Source organism: Mytilus californianus, unplaced genomic scaffold (assembly GCF_021869535.1).
Source record: "Mytilus californianus isolate M0D057914Y unplaced genomic scaffold, xbMytCali1.0.p SCAF_4, whole genome shotgun sequence".
Lineage (NCBI taxonomy): Eukaryota > Metazoa > Mollusca > Bivalvia > Mytilida > Mytilidae > Mytilus > Mytilus californianus.
Genome location: NW_026262690.1, coordinates 79113207 through 79131055, shown reverse-complemented (window position 1 = coordinate 79131055; position 17849 = coordinate 79113207). Strand labels below are relative to the sequence as shown.

Genomic DNA, 17849 nt, shown 5'->3' with positions numbered 1-17849 from the left:
GACCTTATCAATAATACTTCATGTCAACACAGAATTACTACTGGGCTGGTGATACCCTCATATATAATATAGTTTCGCAGTATTTAATAGCAATATAAACCATAATTTTTTCAATAAAGATAGCAAGCAATCAATGAAAAACATAAGTGAGATTAGGATAATATTATGGCCAGAGGAGAAAGTAGACATTTAGAAAAAAATATCAAGGAGAGAGATTTGTAGAGGACAACCAAATTTCTAAGACGAAAGAAAACAACAGACAACACTATAGGAGTAAGACGAACAGACAAAAACAATGCACAAAACACAGTATAGAAAACTACAGATTGAGAAAATCCAAAGTCAAAAACCTGCGTGAACGCATGTTGTGCAGAATTATTCAATATCAAATGAGACATTTCTAATTATGTTATTCAATTTATTTTGAAAATACTTATATAAATTCATAACAATTGTAAATATTGAATATAACAATTTACAATGTTTAATCTCATTTTGGTGCGATGCTTTCAACATTTCACGATAGTTATCAATAACTATATATGTATGTAAACTTCATTATATGATATTTCATATAGTAAGCCATATATATATCAATAATAAATCTATGTTTTTCTAGCCTAATGTAGTCAAAGACTTTGCTACTCGGTTTTACTCCGATATCAGACTTACTTGTAGGTCAAGGTCAACTTTAATTAATTGTTCATCCTTAATCTAAAAATGTATAAAGCATATACCGGTTATTGAAAATGAAAAGTTAATTAATGAATCCTTTACAGTTCTTGATCTAGACAAAACAAAAATATTTCGAATAAAATTATACTTGGAATTTCTTTCAATCAAGTAATAATGCAGAATCGACTTCAACATTTAGTATCACAGATATGGACCAGTTTATTAATAACAAAAAAGTTTTTTTTCATAATAATTTATCCACCTATTAACTCTAAATTTTTAGATATGAGGATGAACGTCTTTTCTTCCTTATATGGTAAACAGTGCCACATACGGCGGCTACCAGACATATAACTCCTAATACAGCTCCTGTAATAGTGGCACTGTTTCTGATCGTCGAACCTTTCTCGGCTGTTTGGGGTGCACTTCCCTGCTTATCATTCTGGACGTTTTCAAGTTCATTTTGTTTTGGGCTGTTCTTTTTGGTGTAAAAATAAGGTGCTTGCTGAAAAACATAAAAAAAAAAGTCTTTTAATGAAATCGAAATCAATAAAATTGACTCTAAAATTATATGTTATAGTTGCCAAGGTTCGATGTTAACACGATCAAAGTAGCAAAAAACAACACTGATAATATATCCTTTTTATTTCATATTATAGCTTCTGTAAATTACTTTTAAAACTTGTTTACGTCACTTCACATCCAGCATACCTATTTCCAAGTTTAGTTATATATTATTAACTAAAATATTCTTATTTTGAATCAAAACCATTAAAATGATTTTTATGTGTAATTTAAAGTAAAAAATGAAAAAAAACACGTTATATAAATTGCATGCGTCCGAAGCGCTTTTCTGGATTTACCTTCATCAGGAACGCTCAAAGCCAAATATTTGAAAGCCAAGGATTTATAAGAACCGAAACAATTGATTAGCTATATGACCAAAAAGAACCTAAAAATAGTCAAATCCATCTAAGGCCAACTTTGCCTGAGGGAAAGTAAAGATCTCGGAAATTACTTTCAGAAAAAGGCGATTCTTATGTACAATTGAGAAAATTTACATCTTAATATTGTATAATATTTGGCACGTTCGACGCAAGGTCGCTGCTGGTTCAAAAATTGTAGATAAAACAGTAACCGCTCTGGTAAATAGTAATAATGAAAATGAATACAGATATCATACAGTGAAATAGAAAATTGTCGCATGGAATTTATTTCCGTTAATTTAGCGATAAAATCTAAATTAATGTATCCCCTGAATTAAATTATCCCCTCCCGAATAAAACTTATCACAGAGTGTGTACTTGCATTAGCAACATGACGAGTGCTACATCAGTCTTTAGATTTTTATGTTGTATTTTGTATACTTTGTCTTTTCGTCGTTTTTCCTTTTTTGCCATGGTGTTGTCAGCTTGTAGTCGTCTAATAAATTTGAATATCTCTTTATTTTTCTCCGCCTCTCTTCTACTGTTTTTTTCTGATTATCGGAGATCATAAGAAACATAAAATTGACTGCGTTCTCTTTTATCAGAAATTTACAGAGGCAAAGAATTATTAGATTTATATAGAACAACAAAGTAAAATACCTCATCGGGGCATTCAACAGGTACACCAGGTCTCCATGATATTCTCTTTTGCCCAACTGGTTCAATCTGATTAAGACAAATGAATAGAGAAATCTTAAAAATGTATAATTAATAATATATTGGTTCTGTCTTCATAATAAAGTTTTATTTGTGTATTTTTTTATTTGGTTCTAATCCTTTAAATAAGCCCCAGGTTTTGGATGCTTTATCTTCTTATCCAGTAAAATATGTTGTTGTTCCAGGAGAAAAAGTCTCTAACTATATGTTTTATATACATAGATCTTTATTTGGATTTCCTAACCAAAAAAAAAGAACTTGAAATTCACAGGAAATCTGGAAATAGTAAAAAAACAAAAATGCCTAACTCCAAGGAAAATTCAAAACGGAATGTTCCTTATCAAATTGCAAAATCAAAAGCTCAAACACATCAAACGAATGGAAAACAACTGTCATATTTCTGACTTGGTACAGGCATTTCCTTATGTAGAAAAAAGTGGACTAAACCTGGTTGTATAGCTAGCTAAACCTCTCACGTGTATGACAGTCGTATAGAATTCCAAATTCCATTTACACATCCACATCATTCACGAAATACTAGATTTTAAAAATTCACAAATTCGTCTTTCTTTACTTTGATATTTAAAAAAAAAATAATCGATTAAAATATTCTTTTCTTATACTGGATACAATACTTCAAAATATCCTTATACACAATATATAGCTGGTTCGTCTAGGGGTTCTCCCTACCATTCTCTCTACAGTAAAGTATGGCCTTCTTAAATATTGTGATGATGTATACTTCACCAACGGTGAAAATCAGATGTGGATTTTCAACATTCTTAAATCTACTCTAAAATCTTCAATCACAAATGTTACAGTTATGCTATGATATCATTTGTTTTTATTTTATCTACATTACTACTGAAAGCTCGACTATATCTCCTTAAATAGTGCATTTTCTGCCAAAATTGGAGTCGTAGATACAAATATTTTGTCTTAGGAGACTTTGCAAAGAGCCACATTGAATACGATATCATTAAAATGCTAAACTCTTTTTATCGAAAACATGTTTGTTGAGATTGGTGGATTGATATTTCAACAAACAATCGGTATTAAAATGGGTACGTATAGTGCACATGCCAGGCCGACTCTCTTTTGTGCCCGTATGAAAATTAACTGAAATCGAAACAATTTTACGGTCATCACCACACATTGGTTGACTGATACGAATTTTGTATATGTCTCAAATCAAAAGCAACATGTTTTAGCTATCTTATATTTTTAGACGAGAATAGTCCGCTAAGCTGTAGATTATCCGATAGTGTCCTTTTCCCTAACATGATATTGTTATTGTGTTGATTCGCATGGTTTGTGATGCATGCAAAGTAGGAGAGACCTATCCTCTCGACTCACCCGGTCCTGTTCCATTTTGGAGTTAATGAGATTCCTTCGTTCTTTGTTTTTTACCCTGACCTTGATTTGTGTGTTCTTAATCGATTTTGAACATTGAATAGCTACTGTTGCCTCTAATATACACAAAAGAATGACTAGGAATGAAATGATATAAGATGAAATGACATACATGAAACAATTGTTATTTACAATATTTGATTTAACAGCTTCGATATAATGGCTAATCTATATGTCACCAATCGTATTTCAAATTATAAACAGAAGTTTAATTCTTGAATTAGTCATTTACCACTATCCTTTGATAAGGTCAAATATCTTGTAGTATTGTTTTACTTTATTGTGTATTCAATTGAATTAAAAGCCTTTTGGCGAGACTTTAATTGTGATTTCCAACTGTGTTTTTGTACTTTCACAGAATGAAATAAAGAGGAGAGGTTCTTATAGACATAAAACCAGTTTAACCCCGCAGTCTGTTAGTGTATATCCCAAGTCAGGAATCTTGTAATTTCTTGTCTTTTTTTGTCTATCTGTCGAGAAATTAATGTTGGTTACAATTTTTTTGTCACTTCTGTTGGATGTATTTAAAACAATACAGTTTATTTTTTTTTTTTTTATCTATTGTTGAAGGTTGCATAATGACTTTTAGATGTTTATTTTCGAACTTGTGTTGTTAGGGCAGGCGGCCAAAATCTCAATTTTGATCCTTTAAATTTCCCTGTTAACAGAACAGTGGTGACTTTGGTAATTTTCTGTTTTAAACCTTTTCGCTGGATGTTGAAAATTCGGTCAAGATGTAGATATTGTATATTCTATTACATATTCTTCCGATGCATAGATATTACTTATTCCATATCCGGTTTCGATGTCCTTTTAGTGAGTATTTTAGGTTTATTACTCTCCATCAGTTCATAGTTTACGATTTTCAATAAATTATTTGACCATATCTAGTGCTAAAATTAATTTTTGAATATTAGTTTTGTATTATATCTCGGTGCTAATGTCAGTGTCAAATTATATGCAGTCTTAGGTGATGCTGACGACGTATGGATGTACCTTGGCTGTTTTGGTTTACCTTTTATGTGTTATGTTGGGTTTATTTTACTTTATCAGTCCATGCTAATGTTTGTGGTGAGCATTTCTTCAGGGAATGACTAGCCGAGATGTCAATGCTTTCCTACTGGCATGTTATTAATTTGCTTTTGTTATTCGCGAAATTTTCTAAAGCCAAAAAGATGTGAAATTTATATAAAATTTTCGAAATTCGCGTACAGTGCATCAAATATATATATATTTATAAATTGTCTTTACTTAAATATTATATATTACCATATTATCCCATAACGCATATGCAGCTGCTTCTTGTCCTTTAACACTCAGATGAAAGCAATCTGGTGAGAAATAACTTAGGTCTGTTGTCCCATCCTCCTGTACAAGACAAAACAAATGCAACCAAGTAAGTTTATTTCGAAAAGTTATCAAGTCTCTTTACGATTGCTCTTTGCTTTCACAAAGTATTTGATAATACTAATATAGATATATGATTTTATCAAAATGTTGTGAGTTGGTTTTTCCTAATCTATTTTTTTTTACGATTATTTAAATTTTAATTTCAAACCTAAAATTCGTCTATGACTTCCAACTGTATAGGTTTGAGAAATGAAATAGAATTGATATGAAGTTTAAAAAATTAACGTGATCACAGGCATAAAATTAAATGACGAATTGACACTTTCCACAGGGAAGTGGTACATTGACCGAAATTCTGCGGCATGCAAAACCTCCCACTTGTATGACAGACATTTCCATTCGAAAAGATAAGGCAATAAAATATATATTTGGCAAAAAATAAGTGCAAATTTAAAAGCTGCCATGCATTATCTTCAATTTGCCACAGCATGATTTAGGTCAAAAAAAAGAGAGGCGAAAGATACCAAAGGGACATTCAAACTCATAAGTCGAAAATAAACTGACAACACCATGGCTAAAAAAGAAAAAGACCAACAGAAAAACAATAGTGAAGGGTATTCAGAACAAACAAACAAAATCACATTTGTAAAAAATCTTAATTTTTCTTGTTGTGTATCCTTTTTTAAGCGTAGTTGGGATTTGCAAACCCAAGTAAAAACTTAATACTAGGTGGGATGTTATAAAAGGTAAATGAAAGTTTACCTATAATTTTAAAGTTTCTTCGTCTGTGCACGATGTTTTAGAAAAGAAAGTATGGAAAACTGCATAAAGATATAGTTTTGTAAATTTCATGAAAAATGTGCATGTAAAGACGCACTTATGACTTCATTTTATAAAAAATCTTATCAAAATTAATAGTATGGATATTTCTTAAGTTTATGGATTTCCCCATAACATATTATTCGTCATTACTTATTTTTTTATTTTTTTTTTGGTGGGAAAAACAGGGTTTATACTTCTACTCCTTTGACTAGGCAAAGAAAAATAACATATGAATTTTATACGTTACAATTGAACATATACATATACTAGTACATACTTTTGTTGGTACTTCTGTTTCTGAAAAGAATGGTTGATCGACAACAGTGAAATCGTCCCTTGTATCGTATCTTCCAGATGCAACCAAGTCCCGTGTAACTTTTTGATATGCAGCAACCAGTACCTGAAGTTCTTCCTTTTCTTTTTCGTCAGGATATGAACCACACCGACAACCAAAGCTGGACAAAATATAAATAGTTCCTTATCTTATTGCGGTTGTACGCTGTTTGAAAACACAACGTTTTCTCTCCAACAATGATCAACAATTGCAATAACCAATTAAGTGTCAACTTTTCAATTTGCTAACCTCCATTGCTTATTCTTAAGTCGTCAGAACATGGGCTTTCATTACAGAACTGAAGACTTTTTTGATAAACAATACAAATGCACTGTTTCCGTTTTTTATTATCATTTGAAATCTCATGAACACATATCTAAAATCCCTTGCTTTCATCAAAACACAATTATTTTGGTGCAGTAACCATTAAAACACAATTCTTTTGTTGCAGTAACCATTAAAACACAATTCTTCTGGTACAATAACCATCAAAACACAATTTTTTTGGTGCAGTAACCATTAAAACACAATTCTTTTGGTGCAGTACAATCAAAACACAATCCTTTTGGTGCAGTACCATCAAAACACAATCCTTTTGGTGCAGTACCATCAAAACACAATTCTTTTGGTGCAGTAACTATCAAAACACAATTCTTTTGGTGTAGTAACCATTACAAAAAGAGGCAGACGATACGAAAGAGACATTCAAAACTCATAAGTCGAGAGAAACTGACAACGCCATGACAAAAAAAGAAAGACGATGAAAAATCAAACAAGTTCACAAAACTAAAGATTGCGCAACACGAACCCCACCAATAAACTACTAAATGAAATATTTTATTTAACTTACAGCTGAATAGTATCACATACGAATCCTTCGCGTAGTGTTGATGCAAATCCTATATTGAGAACTTCTACTAAATTTACAAAAGCTCTTGGAACTTCAGCGTGTAAAATGTCTAATGCCTCTCGAATGTAGCCAATATAATTTTCTGCTGAGTATGCCTCCTGAATATAAAGTTATAGATAGATAAACACATATTCATCATATACTTAGTAGTAAATACAAATTACATTTCTGGGTAATACAAGTAAATTTTGTGTGCAATACAATCAATGACAATCGTTTTGTATCATCCATCCGTCCGCGAAATGATATCGATATCAGTAAGGGATATAAAGGCTTTATGAAACCTCTTATCCGTATAACGCGTATATGTCATGTGAATTTTTAAGTATATGATAAAATGTATATGATATGGCTCAGTTTTTCAATATCACAGACTGTTTCAGTCCTCAACCAATATAAACCCTTCAGGAGAGCTCTCGGGATTATTATGGTGTTTCGAGTTGATACGAGCGAGATACCGAAAAGGAAATACAATATTTTCTATTTATTAGTATATATGTGAAAACATATTTAAAGACACCTTTCATATTTTACATGCAGGTCAAACTCATCTTCTTTTGACTTTCAGCATAATTTACTTGTGATTCTGTGCGTTTTGAAATCAAATGCATTTTAAAGTACCCCTAAATGTGTTAATGGAAAGTTTAATAAAAGTCGACTAAACAAGAAAAGTAAATAAAAATGGATTTTTTTTTCTTTGGATGGTGTCGTAAACTATTATTTACTAGTGTATTTTAAATTAAGTTGGTATACCTAGAGTTATCTTTGACAAAGTGTTTAGAACTGTCATAACACTAAGAGTACCTCCATGAAAGTTAGTATTGTCCAACTTCCAGCAGTCATGAAGCTGGAACTTACTTACACAATCAGTGTACTGTTTTTAAAAGTGATTTGCGAAAGAAAACTGCCACTTACTAGTATTGGATTTTTTGAGAGTTTTTTTTATTATTTATTACTTATTGATCGGAGTTTTTTAAATTGTATATTAGCACCTTTGTCTATCTCTTTCCGGTGCCATTGTAATGAGTGTTACGCCTCTCTGTGTGGCATTTTTATGAGGAAAAGAAAATAATTACCCTATCTTCACAGAAGTCACACAAATCGTTGCCACCAATGAAAAGTGTTATGACTTTCCAGTCATTTTGGTAGTCGACACCTTGTTCAGACTTCAATCTGTCTACCAGCATTCTGGCTTGGTTTGGCATATCGCTGAAGATAAACATTTAAAATTGATAGAGATGTAAGATATAGAAATTTTCCTGTATATACAGAGAAAAAAAGGTCATTAAATGATGCCATCATCGTTTTTATTGATCATTTTTTTCACCGCTCTTTTTCACATTTTTTTAGGTATAATGAAACACTTTAATATTGCAATATCTAAATTGATATATAATTGATAATAAATAAAATCTCATTTGTTGAAGCACACATATATAAAACTTTGTTTAATTTTAGCATCCCATCAGACTATGTAAATATCCTTGTAAATATTTGTAAAGTGTCAAACCTCAATCCCAAGTGGGAGTGCTCCGATATAAAACAGAGAATCATACCTGTACAGAACAGAATTGACTGAAAAAATGCATGATTTAATGAAGTTTTTTTTCTTTAAGGAAAAAAATTTATAACAAACCTCGCCTTTTCCCCAGGTATGGCAACATTCAGATGTGCATTTGGAAACCAGTACGGACCCCAACCTGTAGCATATCCTTTAAGATCTGGGTTATATCTCTTTATCATATCTAAAAACAAAGAATTAAAATAACGACATTAGTGTGTATAAATGCACATACTAGTAACATTTACCAAATCAATATTATGCATAGATTTATACATTTTATACGTCCGTCATAAAGTATCCTTTTTCATTATGAAAATTACAAAGTTTAAGATAAAACAATCCCACAGAGTAAAGGATTGTATATACAGTATGCGGTACACTTAACTTTGAAACAAACGAAAAAAATCAAAACACCACTTACACCCGGATTTTACGAGAACGTATGCATTTTAAGATATGAAAATTGACTTTTTGTCTATTATTATACATAACTTTATTGGTAAAAAGTGGTAGATCGGAAAAGTAAATATACGACTATATATTATACAGAACTTATGATATCAAACATCAAAATTTGCTATTTGGGAGAAAGAAAAACACATAGTTTGTATGCTTACTTGGTAGAGTGATGTATTCCTCAACATTACCATCTCCACCTCCACTGAAACATCAAAGTTTGAAGGTAATATTTGTGTAAAACTGAATGCAGATTTTGTCAGTTTCTTAGCGATATACAAGCATATAAGGTAGTACAATTTTAATTTTCCCTCAAAACTTTGGTAAAGAAATATTCTGTGTTCAAGTCTTAAATCGACAGTCAAAATGTATTAAAGAAAAATTGCCTTTATATAACAATATGATAAATAGCTAATAGTGTTAATTTGATTTCAATAGATTTACTAAAAAATCCATGTATCGATGAAAACTATAACCAACATCCCATATACCTAATATTCATATATCTACCAACGTTATTATGTGTTTATACGTCCCTGACTTTCAAATGTTTGGCTTTGAGCGTTCCCGATAAAACAAATCCAGAAAAACGCTTCGGACGCGCGAATTTTATAAATTGTTATATTCTTCTTTTTTCACTTCAAATATCCATGCAATTCATTTCGAATACACTTAACCCTGACTATAAAACAAACCATCACACAATCCAAACTCATATCCATTTAAAGTAAAGATATTTTACATCATTCATAAACGAATTTAAGATGGAACTTAAATACATATCCTTCGTAAACCTATATTAGATTCAAGTTTTCTCAAGTCTACCAAATTTGGATAACGAATAAAATAATAATGTCTCCATTGGAAATAAACCATACCTCCACGAAAGTCCTCTGTCTTCTCTTAAAACTCCAATTATAGTCCCTGCCGTAATGCCTGTTCCTGCCTGTAGTGTAAATTTAATATTATCGTTTAGCTTTTTTTTAGTTTATTGTTATACACCGACCCTACCCCCACCCCTAATCTAGCTTACAATAGCGGAACGTGTATAGTAGTTGGTATGTCTATCCGTTCGTAATTAAATCTTCAGTACACATCTAATAAAAAAAATCAGAAAAAAAAATCATTTTTGTCTGAAACAACGTTTGATTTGCACATATATAGACACTTACCGTTATAGAGTCTCCAAAAGCACCAATGGCCTTAATATCATAGGGTGTCAGCTCGTGAACTAAAAAAGAAACCAGATACACCTCGTATCTTATATCATACTTTTTTAATTGTTTACAATTAGGTTCTTATAGTTTGAAATGTACGAGCCTTTATAAATAACTAGTTTAACGTTAACTATGGCTACATAGATTTGGAACTAAAAACTAAAAGGTGATAAAGCCAAGCAGTTTGGTCCACTGAAAACAGCCCCTCCTCCTCTTGATATAACAAAATTTAATGGATATACCATAGTTTTATCTATACAGTGATTTATGTTGTATCTGGATTGCAGATTAAGTATTCGGAAAAGAATAAGAAACGTTGCAAGGAACTTTAAAGAGGACTATCCAATTGGTAGATTGTGGTGGTTTAATTCCAAGATGTTAGGACAGCGATAAGCTCTTTAATTAAAAACATAAAGAACAGTACGATGCAAGACAAACATTTAGGGTTATACAGTATAATTCTTTCTCGTGCAGACAAATTGTTTTGCTTCATGTCAACTCTATTTTGATTTTTACCAAACTTTTTTTTATTGATCAAACACGTTTGTATCCGCTTCTCCTAAACCCCTAATCATAAATCAAAGAAACTTTCTTGGAATCTTGCCCATATGTTTTGATTGTCCAACTTCTATTTTGTTTTGGTCCGAATATTGTTTGGCGTTTCCTTTAACGAATCATAGACCTTAAACGGGGCTGTTGTCAGTGTTTGCTCGCACTTTAAAAGTTAGTAGAAATGATTTGCTAAAAAGAGAACCATTTACACGTTTCTTCTTTTACGACTATTTAGACTCTTTGGGCAGATTTCATAGAAGCATGTTTTGAACCACAGAAATTATTACCAACGAATCTTCAACAATATTCTTAATTCATACTTTTTTACTGATACCATCTTGTCGATTCTTTAGACCAGAATATCTTGGCTATTCTCAAAAAGTTAATTATCGGACAACAATGTGATATTTTGTTATTTAATGATATGAACATGCATAACTACATAAAAATTTCCGTCTATAATATCATTATATAAAATAAGTAGATGTGGAATGACTGTCAATGAAGCAACATCCAATAGAGTCCAAATGACGTGGATTTAAGCAACTATATGTCATCATACGGCCTTCTATAATAAGCAAAACCAAAACCGTGTAGACAGCTATATAAGGCCCCGACATGACAAAATGTAAAACAATTCGGAAAAACCTGATGTATGACAAAACCATAAACAAAAAACGAATGCAACAGACATCAATCAACGACAACAGGCATCAACCAACGGAAACAGACATCAACCAACGACAACAGGATGGTTACTTTTTAAACCTTTTTAGATAATTATGCTAAAATGTTGGTTGTAACTAACTAAGCCAAAGTGTTTTACTTCTGAGATTTTCTTTTAACATCGACAGTTTTTTTTATTTCCTTTTAAGAAGTGTCGCTTTGGTACTCTGATAATCTCAAATGACATACGACAGACTGCAAAACCACCAAACACGGAAGCAACAACTTGCAATGAAGTCAGGGTTATATTTGTTACCATGCAGAATCTAACTTATATCTAAAACATTTATCAATATCTCTGGAATGCAATCTGATTTCGATACAGTTTATATTATTTTTATATTAATTGACCTTATTACATGATCTACAAATGTCTGATATAGTAATAATTCATGTTATCGAATTTGATTACAATTAAATATGTGATAAGAGTGTACATCTGATAATATTTCTGTATTTAGCGGTTTGTTAAAAATAAACAGATTTTAGTGATAATTTTTTGTCGACATCACTGGAAGAATTTGTAGTTTTAATATCTATGGATCTAATTCTTCCAAAGAATTTATTGCGTAAACTTGATTACTTTTTATACATTGTACTTCGTCTGGTTATGTGAACGACTAACCGGATAAATTTTGTTTTGACCATGACCTGATCAAGGATTTGACTTTTTATCATTTGGAGTCTATCCAAGGTCATCCTAAATTGAAAATGAAAAAAAAACTATATAAAAGACGAAGCAATTAAGTTCTGTGGATATAGTGCTAAAGGCAAAACAACCGAAAACATTTAGAAAAGGAAAATATACAGTGATTTAACAATTTATAAACCTTTTTCCAGAAAAAATCTAGATCTGGGGATATGGATCATATAGTAAAGGGCCCCCTTTTTCCAAAATCATGGATCCGCATCCGGTTATGATGTTTTGATATCATTTATATACATGGGACATACTAATTTAGTATTTATGTATCTCTATTGTTTTCTAACATAGAAACTTTATTTTTGTCTATTTCGATTTTTGCTCTCTTACATCTTATTCGTGGCTTCTTTTGGTTTCTGTAATGGTTGGACCTACATGTACTAATTCAAGATTTTTCTTACATACTACCTTTATTTTTGTCTATTTAATTGTTTTATCTGTTACATACCATTCGTGGCTTCTTTTGGTTTCTGGAATGGTTGGCATGGAAATTCAAGTTTCTTAAAAAAAAAACATATATTTAAAGATACATTCTCGAAAAGTTATATACGCCAATAAAGTTAAAAGGGTTTTTATATATTTTCTGCTAAACATGTTTTTGATTGATTCGTAAGTAGTCATTTTTAGTTTGCCTGTTTTTTCGATGAGTTCACGTTTTTTCTTCTGTCACTACTTTGTTCAAAAACAAGTATGGACACAGATCAATGTTGATAGTAATTGGGATTTTTTACTAATGAGATCGCCGCTTCAAACATTTTACGTACGAGTTCTTCTTTGCATACGGATGTATGTGAACTATCATAGTTGTTAAATTCTACGTAATTTGGTCTCTGGTGGAGAGTTGTCTCATTGGCAATCATACCACTTCTTATTTTCATATACGTATTTTATTTCAAGTCAAAAGAATATAGGTGTGATAATGTTTTAAATGCTGCAAACATTGAGTTAAAATTGAAAATTTATTATTATTTTCTTAGAAATGTACATGTTCAAAGCATTTTATCTTGTCCTTGGAATAACGTCATTTAGCGCAATGGTATGGATAGCGGATCATTCCAAATTATTGTATTTAAGGAGATTCTGAAATATTTCAGGACCTCCATAATTCGAATACAGGATATTCATGAATAATTGAGGACCTCCTGAAATATTTCAGGACCTCTATTATTTGGTTTCAGGATATCCTTAAATATTTCAGGACCTCCATAATTCGAATTCAGGATATTCATTAATAATTGAGGACCTCCTGAAATATTTCAGGACCTCTATAATTCGATTTCAGCATATCCTGAAATATTTCAAGACCTGTACAAATAATCGGTCAAAATTGCTTTATTTCAGGAGGTCCTTAAATATTTCAGGTAATCCAAAAAATCCATTTTGATGGACTTCGATAACTATACATTTCAGGACCTCCACAATACAATTTCAGGATAGCCTTGAATATTAGATTAAGTTCACAATTATTTCAGGACCTCCATAATTCGATTTCAGGATATCCTCAAATCGAATTATTGAGGTTCTGGAATATTTCAGGCGCTGCTTAAATACAATAATTTTGACTAATGATCCGCGTCTCATAATGTGGTGTACATAGTTCATTTGGAAGTGGGGTTTTCTTCAAACTGGAACCTGCATAACAACCATCTTTTATAAAATTTTATTTAATAAGAATAAAACAAGAATACGATAGCACCATAAATGTATATTTTTGTACCGGAATATAAGAATCGCAAATCATTTGAAGCTGCGATCGATGAGTAACCCGGAGTTTAAAAAAAACTCATGAAATAGCTACAGTTTATTTCATAAAATACTCATTGGAACTATGGTCGTCGAACTGGCTTTTTAAAATTAACTCATAGGTATATGTTCGACTAGTTATGTGCATTTTATTTTTATTTATATGTTGTTAAATCAAACATTTTTTTAATAAACTACGCTTTTTGTAACCCGAGACATAATATGTTATTATTCCCAGTTGCAACGAATCATTAAGTATAGTGTCTATAGTTATGCTATTCTCATTGTGAACAGCGAACTTGATAATTTACGGAATCTATAGAACTTGATGTCAAATTTAAGAAAAACTATCATTATTTTGTTATTTCAATGGGGTTGACAATTAATATAAATAAGTGTATACTGTAGTTCAGACGTGAAACTATTGGTATTTTTTTCTGAATTTCGTGAAATATTGACTATAGAAATCGATCATTCTAATAATGATAATTTATAATGACGAATATTACAATGTTCTTTTGCCGTTGTATTTGTCCTGTACTTATTTCAGGTTTCGAAGTTGATTAATACATAGTTGAAAATTCTGAATAAAAAAATTGTTAGAAATCAAAGAATTTAACTTTAAAAGTAAAAATAAACAGGTAGTTTGAAAATATCATATAAAGACTGGCAATGACTTGTTATTATTTTGAATAACAGGAAGTGTCGAATATACGTCAATATGACATCAAACCAACGCAACAAATAACCCAAAAATATGAAGTCAGAAGTCATTTTCAAGGAAAGAGTACATTGCAATTGGCTTTAACTTCCAACTTGTACTAAAATATCAGATTCTAAAAATCCTTTCCTTTATAAGAATAGTGCCAAGTGTTGTGAATACGACAAGGGGTCTGTATTTGCACTTATTTGTGATAGTTGTACTAAATTCGACTAAAAGGAGGTCTTGGGTCTATGTTTTTAATACAGCAACACAACAATAACATAAAAGAGTTTAAAGAATTAAAAACTTACTACTTTTGACTTCAATTGTGCTTCCTTGAATCGTTGAACATGTTGATCAAATAGTTTTACGAACGTTGCGTTTTTTGACTGTTGTTCTATGAACTGTTTATAGTCGTCATATCTGAAAGCTTTAAAAAATATTTATATTTAGGATTTTAAATAAATTTTATTATTAAATAATAAAGATTCCCTAAAGATTTACTAAATATCACAAATTTTCATCTTTTTGTTTTGTTTTTTTTAATATTGCTTTAATTTTTAAGTTTGTATTTGGAACTTCACAATATAATTTCATCAAAAACATTAATTTCCATTAAAATTTCATCAGTTTCATCATACATATCAACATAAAAATAATGGGAGAAATTTACTTACCGAATGTGTGAGCTACAACCAAAGTGCTGCAGAGGATGGAGAAAAACTTCATCCCAGTGAAGGATCTCTTTGGTCGAATGGACGGTGTAGTTAAAATGTGTGTATGTTTACTTATGCTCAGGTCAATTGATATGAATCTTTACACAACGTGTCACAAGTTAACAATTGTGTCAATATCAAACAATCTGTTATTATCATTACGCATGTGAAAGTTTATTTTATCAGTCCTACTGATACCAAATATTTTGAACTGATAGAGGATACTACAATCTCTAATATGCCCAATTTTATACAATTGGATGTGCATCTCGAAACATCTTTTTCTGGTCCGCTCAGAGTTTGAAGTGCTAATTACGCACAGTTCACGCCAAGCGATGACAAACCTGATATGATATGTAAGGTTTACATGTGCATTATTATAAAGAATTCTGATGACACTAATTATCCTGTCTTTATGTCAACGATTTTGTATTAAAGATATCTGGATTGTTTTGAATATGTTTTAATCTGTGTACAGATAGATATAGTTTTAAATAATAATAATTATGTTCAAGTGTGGCTGTTTCAGGTATAGACAGAGTAGAATCTTGTCTCATACGGACATAAAACCATCAGAATTTTTCAATCAGATTGACATAAAACAGAAAGGAAGCAGAAAAATAAGATATAGAAAAAATTCCTAAATACTCATATCATTCACGAACATGTTTAATCTTTTAAAGTTATCTTTATCTTTTACAGTTTCATTAAAAATGTTTTATTCGTGTGTCGTTCCTAGCTGTTTATAATGTTGTAACCACTCTCCTTTGATTTGTTCCTTGATTAAATTTCCCGCCACTTTGTTACTCAACGTCAACTGACAAATATTTAACGAAACTGCATAATTTTGTGCAAAATCTTTAATGTTGATGAACAAGAAAAGGGACGTATGATTTTCCAACAATTTTAAAATGTACTTTTCTATACAATAATAAATTTAGTATAATTTATAAAAAGTCAAAGAGTTATTTCTCTGGGTTTTCAAATATTAACAAAGAAGGAGTGTGACTTTCAAAACATGTCTCTCGGATTTTAATTTCTAATCATGTATTCAGTGACCATAACGATTTATATATTCAAATCAAGGATTTGTATAGTTACTATACAAATCCTGGTTCAAATATAGCAATAGAAAGCAAAAACAAGAGGGCACACGCTGAAATGTCTCGCCTTCTTTACTAACCATTGATTTTATGTTGATAGTCCTAAATATAAAGCTTAACTACAAGTAACACATCAACTTAACATGATCCAAGAAAATGAGGTCAAGGTCAGATAAACCAAACGAGAAATACATGTACACCTTACAATCATTCAATAAACCAAATATAGTTGACCTATTGCTTATAGTTTATAAGAAACAGTCTTAGCCAAGAAAACTTAACATTGACCAATGAACCATGAAAATGAGTTCAAGGTCAGATGCACCATGCCAGACAGACATGTACACCTTACAATCAATTTATGCATTAAATATAGTTGACCTATTGCTTATAGTATCTAAGAAACAAACTTAACCATGAAAACTTAACATTGACCAATGAACCATGAAAATGAGGTCAAGGTCAGATGATACCTGCCAGACAGACACATCCACCTTACAATCCTTCCATACAACAAATATAGTTGATCTATTGCTTATAGTTGAAGAAAAACAGACCAAAACACAAAAACTTAACACTGAGAAAAGTAACCTTGAAAATGAGGTCAAGGTCAAATAAAACCTGCGAGACTGACTTATACATCATAAAATATTTCCATACACCAAATATAGTTGACCTATTGCATATAGTATTAGAAAAAAAGACCAAAACTCAAAAACTTAACTTTGACCACTGAACCATGAAAATGAGGTCAAGGTCAGATGACACCTACCAGTTGGACATGTACACCTTACAATCATTCCATATACCAAATATAGTAGACCTACTGCTTATAGTATCTGATATATGGACTTGACCACGAAAACTTAACCTTGTTCACTGATCCATGAAATGAGGTCGAGGTCAAATGAAAATTGTCTGACGGGCATGAGGACCTTGCAAGGTACGCACATATTAAATATAGTTATCCTATTACCCATAATAAGAAAGAAATTAACATTACAAAAAATGTTGACTTTTTTTCAAGTAGTCACTGAACCATGAAAATGAGGTCAAGGAAAATGGACATATGACAGACGGAAACTTCGTAACATAAGGCATCTATATACAAAGTATGAAGCATCCAAGTCTTCTAGCTTCTAAAATATAAAGCTTTTAAGACGTTAGCTAACGCCGCCGCCGCCGGATCACTATCCCTATGTCGAGCTTTCTGCGACAA

The 17849-nt window shown here is 31.2% G+C and overlaps 1 protein-coding gene across 1 annotated transcript; it reads right to left on the bottom strand.

The window, feature by feature from the left end:
• Positions 1 to 404: 404 nt before the first annotated feature.
• Positions 405 to 15606, bottom strand: LOC127738601 (phospholipase B1, membrane-associated-like). The gene is made up of 13 exons (XM_052249931.1): positions 15489 to 15606; positions 15123 to 15241; positions 12814 to 12865; positions 10340 to 10398; positions 10046 to 10113; positions 9329 to 9372; positions 8784 to 8892; positions 8224 to 8356; positions 7088 to 7245; positions 6181 to 6358; positions 5001 to 5099; positions 2262 to 2327; positions 405 to 1180 (listed from the first exon to the last, which is right to left on the bottom strand). The coding sequence occupies exons 1-13, from the start codon at positions 15538 to 15540 to the stop codon at positions 947 to 949; spliced, it is 1371 nt and encodes a 456-aa protein (XP_052105891.1). The 5' UTR covers positions 15541 to 15606; the 3' UTR covers positions 405 to 946.
• Between the last annotated feature and the right edge of the window lie 2243 nt (positions 15607 to 17849).